At 34.9% G+C, this 5,277-nt stretch overlaps 1 protein-coding gene across 1 annotated transcript in view; it reads left to right on the top strand.

Moving 5' to 3' along the window:
- Window positions 1-4,334, top strand: part of LOC144967833 (uncharacterized) — an 11,578-nt gene extending 7,244 nt beyond the window's left edge. Inside the window, exons 2-3 of the mRNA XM_078905509.1 lie at window positions 611-763; window positions 2,352-4,334. Of these exons, the coding sequence (XP_078761635.1) occupies window positions 697-763; window positions 2,352-3,778 (1,494 nt within the window). The 5' untranslated portion in view covers window positions 611-696 and the 3' untranslated portion in view covers window positions 3,779-4,334. The remainder of the gene's footprint in view (window positions 1-610; window positions 764-2,351) is intronic.
- The last annotated feature ends 943 nt before the right edge of the window (window positions 4,335-5,277 follow it).

The following is a 5,277-nucleotide window of genomic DNA, read 5'->3' as shown; positions in this document are numbered from 1 at the left end:
ATCATCATCATCATCATCATCATCATTATTATTATTATATTATTATTATTATTATTATTATTATTATTATTATTATTATTATTATTATTAGTAGTAGTTAGTAGTAGTAGTAGTAGTAGTAGTAGTAGTAGTAGTAGTAGTAGTAGTATTATTAAGTAGTAGTAGTAGTAGTAGTAGTAGTAGTAGTAGTAGTAGTAATAGTAGTAGTAGTAGTAGTAGTAGTAGTAGTAGTAGTAGTAGTAGTAGTAGTAGTATCATCATTATTATTATTATTATTATTTTTATTATTATTATTATCATTATTATTATTATTATTATTATTATTATTATTATTATTATTATTATTATTATTATTATTATTATTATTATTTATTATTTATTATTATTATTATTATTATTATTATTATCATCATCATCAGTATCATAATCATCATCATCATAATCATCATCATCATGATCATCATCATCATCATCACCATCGTTGTAATTGATATTAATAAAGAGAGGCGATAGGAACATCATTTTTCTACGATAAATTTTAATTAATCTCTTTTTTTTTCTAGACTAAGCTACTACTCAAAACAAAATGCTGTTTTTTATTTCGTTACAGAATAGCTAAAACCCTATTCAATGCATCAATCCTGCCTTGTCACCTGAGACTTCGGACCTCGGTACGTAATATTGCCTTGTATTATCATGGATCCAGATGCTGGTGAGGATATAAATGAAGATGGAGCGACTGGAAAACTGTCAAATGTCCCAGGTGTGTATGACAAAATCCTATATATAATATGAATTGGGCCCAATGGGAAGCAAAAGTCCTGACGGGATACCATTCTCCATTCCGGTTGAAAACTCATTGGAAGTCTATAAACAGTCCTCATGATCAATAAATATACAATGAATAGGTTACATATTGAATCATAACGTGGCAAAACTATTTTATTAGCAGGATGAATAGACAGATTCTTAGGATTACGGGGCGTAAAAAGAGCGAGGATGGATGATCTTTATTGACGACCAGCATTTATGTAGTCTAAGAGGACATCACTCCGTAATCAGAGGATTAATTGCACAATGCTATGAAAAATCCGTAGAAGTACGAATAAATTGGTTCAAGTAACAGAACTACTTTTACGTGAAGTATGGAAGTTTTAATCATTTTTGTTGGCTGAAGAAGGGTTTTAGCTTGAAACGTTCCTTTTAAGTACTTCGTTGTTTTTTAAAACCTTTTCGTTTTGGTTGTCTTTGCTGTTGGCTAAATTTTAAAAATATTGTTTTATCAGAACATGTTTACTTCAAATTATATCGATTTATCAAAATGACCTCAACTTGAAATATCTCACGCCTGTGACTTTTTAAAGTCTCAAGTTTGTGACGTTTTGACAAGTTGATGGTCAATTCAATCGGTTGATGTTTGAAAGTTAAAGATTTTCGGCCTTAATGAAAGAAAAAATATTATTTTTCTTTAATGAGAGTATCGTCACCAGCACAATGATAACAGACTCAATTCAACGGTATTCAGTTATTTATTTCATACCTGAATATGTTGAGAAATTTTGAATAAAGAGCCTTTTCATAGGGTTTAATTTTCGCCACCCACGCCAAGATTTGAGCCTTCAATCTACAAGTCGCAAGACGAATGACACTATTATAAGAGAAAAGCCGCACAAACTATCTGGAGATGTAATGGCTTGAATGAGATTCTCTCTCATCCCTCCTCCCCCCTCCCCCCTCCCTTCTTTCTCCTCTCTCTCTCTCTCTCTCACTCTCTCTCTCTCTCTCTCTCTCTCTCTCTCTCTCTCTCTCTCTCTCTCACTACCTCTCGCTTTCATTCTTTCTACTTCTATGAAACACACATCCGCTATCGCTTGGAAAGGATGCTTCCTTTATTATGAACTACCTCTATCTTGATACTATTCCAATGGAATTTTGATTTTACAAAGTCAAGTTATAAAAAATACTCCATCAAAATCGTTATCATCGTTTATTCCGAAAAGTCCGACATCCGATCAGAATAGAATAAGTCCAATACGATCTTTGGAACTGGAGCCCATCCTGAATTCATGCACAATGCCAATTGTTTGCTTGACTTGGATAGGACGCTAGCCAATTACAATACCTCCCGCTAGATCTTACCCTTACAGACTTAGCTACCCAATCACTGCTGGCTGGACATGGGATTCAGGGGGAAACATCACGGCTAAACCTAGGAACTATATTAGTCCTGTTGCACGTGAGACATGTCTCTACCTACTGAGTATCGGGATAACTTTATTGAAATTCATATATTTTTAAAATTCATTTATTCAAATATCTATTTATCTCTTATTTCTCTTTTTGTCAAACAGATTCTATGGACTTAGTGGGTTCGTTCACTGCAGAAGAAGGAGGAGACATTAAGTCGATGAACTGTGAAAAGAATCCAGGGCATGAGGGTTTCATTCCTGTCACAAAATTCAAATTAGACGACATTCCGGATGAATATCGGATTGTTGAGAAATTGAATTCTATTCTATTGTGGGCTGAACTAACAGTGAAGATAAAAGTGAAATATGTAAGTCTGGATAGACCAGAAACATTTCAGGGCACGAAGGCAAAGTTTCCAAATTTCAAATTCCGAGGGAGTCTACGTAAGGTGACCTATGGTTCAGGATATATTTTTTCGATTACTCCAGGCGAGGATCTTGAAGATCTTGACAAATCCGAAAAAGCCGAATGTCTTTGTCTTCTTTGTCAACAATCGGATGAGCCACTAAGTAGTCAGAGTTGGTATTTTACTGTCATCACATCCATTCATGTGATTTATGATTCCTCTGAAGCAAAGAGATCAATTATTGAGTGCTTTTATGATTCGGATGAAACTCGTTCTGAGAAAGCAAGATATTTGTATGGAGTAAAAATGTATCCGCAAGTCGAGCGAGACAGAGAAAAAATGGCATTTGTTATTTGCGTGACGCATGATAGAGAATTAGCGGAGACGTTGCAGGCTCTGATAAAACAACGACACGACTCTGTGATTTGGAATGATTCCTCTTTAAAGGGGCCTGCTGTTTTGATATCCCATCCTCACGGGTGCAGTAAAACGATAACCATGGGTCAAGTCCTTCATTTAACAGTTCCTACAGGTGACGAGTACTCCATAAATAATCCAATTCTGTTCGAGGATGAGACAGAATGCATATTGCCTTACAGGTCTTTGTCAGAGGTTCCGATGATGGACTTTGTTCAAGCTCATGGGCAGGATCTTCATGATTCTGAAAAGTCTGAACAAATCATTGACGATGACTCTACTGGAAACCTCAATCCCAATAATATGGCGGAGCTATCAAATCAAACCAACCTTTTAACTCTCGAGGAATGTTCTACGCAGACCAGTGGAATGAATTCTTTGCACACGTTACAGACTTCCACTGCATCCAGTGTTTGTAGTGATCCCATACCCGTAACCGGTAACCAATCATGTTCTTCAGTTCTTGCAAATCTTCCTGGTGATTCAACGTCTATTTGTTCAAACCCTGATATTCATCAAAAATCCAAACGAGACATGTCGAATTCGATTCCTTCATTAGGTGACAACGAAACTGCTAATCTAGACGACAAACAATTAATAGAAGCTAGAGCATCTAATTTGGAAAGAGTTGATGACAGCAATCTACAAGATGGCGCCGACTCTTTTTCTGTATATTACGTCGATGAACCGTTGGATGAAGAAACCACATTATCAGTTCCAGACCCTGACCATCTCATATCGTTACTTCTCTCCCGCCACAAATGACATTTACTCTCCCGGATGGTGCCGAATTCGCTAGACGATACAACAATATGAAAGCTTTATTCCATCTTCCTCCCGGAACAAAATTTCATCTGTCTGATGGCAAAGAAGTGTATTTGCCGCAAGAGGCACAATTCTATTCCAACAGAGCTTCAATACAAACTGGGTATATGAGTTACACAGTGGATTCGTGTCCCTCGAGTAGCGGGTGGTGCATGTTACTCGATGGGGGCAACACATTTGCCCATACTTTTCCTCACGCTGGTTCTGCTTCAGAGAAAGTGAGTCTCTGTGGCCTTCGGTGCTATCCTATACTGCCATCCGCTATTTGAGTAAAGATGGCGCTGTTGTTAGTCTTTCTTTCATCCCACTCCCCACTAGTTGTCTTATTTCATTTTTATTTAATTAAACAATAAATGTCTTGCATTATTTTGTTGCATTTTCAAATTTTCAAGGAAAGTTAAAAGATTTAGTGAATATTAGTGGTACTTTTATCATTTTCCAATTGTCTTATTTTTTATTAATAAATGTATTTATTTAATTAATGTATTTATTGATATATTTTATCAGTTGTTTATTTATTTATTTATTTATTTTAGTTGTGGAATGTAAATACATTGTTTCTTTTTGTGATACAAAAATGTCAGAGATATTAGAGATTAATGATAGTGGGTTCAAATCTTTTTATCCTCTGTGAGGACTATTAGATCAAAGAAAAGGAAATATATATATATAGATTTCCTTTTCTTTGATCTAATAGTCCTCACAGAGGATAAAAAGATTTGAACCCACTATCATATATATATGTGTGTGTGTGTGTGTTTGGGACAGGCAGAATAATAATAATATTGATCATGATAATGATGGTGGACACAATTGATACCAATAATGATTATGGTAAGAATTATTATGACGACGAAGACGTCGATGATGATGATGATGATGATGATGATGATGATGATGATGATAATGGTGATGATGATGATGATAATGCTGATGATGATGATGATGATGATGATGATGATGATGATGATGATGATAATGCTGATGATGATGATGATGATGATGATGATGATGATGATGATGATAATGGTGATGATGATGATGATGATGATGATGATGATGATGATGATAATGGTGATGATGATGATGATGATGATGATGATGATGATGATGATTATGATGATGATGATGATGATGATGATGATGGTGATGATGATGATGATGTTAATGATGATGTTGTTGATGATGATGATGATGATTATGATGATGATGATGATTATGATGATGATGATGATGATGATGATGATGATGATGATGATGATGATGATGATGATGATGATGATGGTGATGATGATAAGGATGATGACGGCGATGATAATAGTCACTTTATCTATGCGTATCAGTTTAAACGAAAAAGCAAACATGATGATATTAACGTTATGGAATGATATTAATAAGGCTATTTATTCTATGACGGTTTAAAATGAAAATGTCAACCT

Source organism: Berghia stephanieae, chromosome 3 (genome assembly GCF_034508935.2).
Source record: "Berghia stephanieae isolate SIO BIC M18660-M18661 chromosome 3, UCSD_Bste_1.3, whole genome shotgun sequence".
Taxonomy (NCBI): Eukaryota; Metazoa; Mollusca; class Gastropoda; order Nudibranchia; family Aeolidiidae; genus Berghia; species Berghia stephanieae.
Note: the sequence above shows the minus strand (reverse complement) of the source record. Positions and strands in the feature narration are given on the sequence as shown.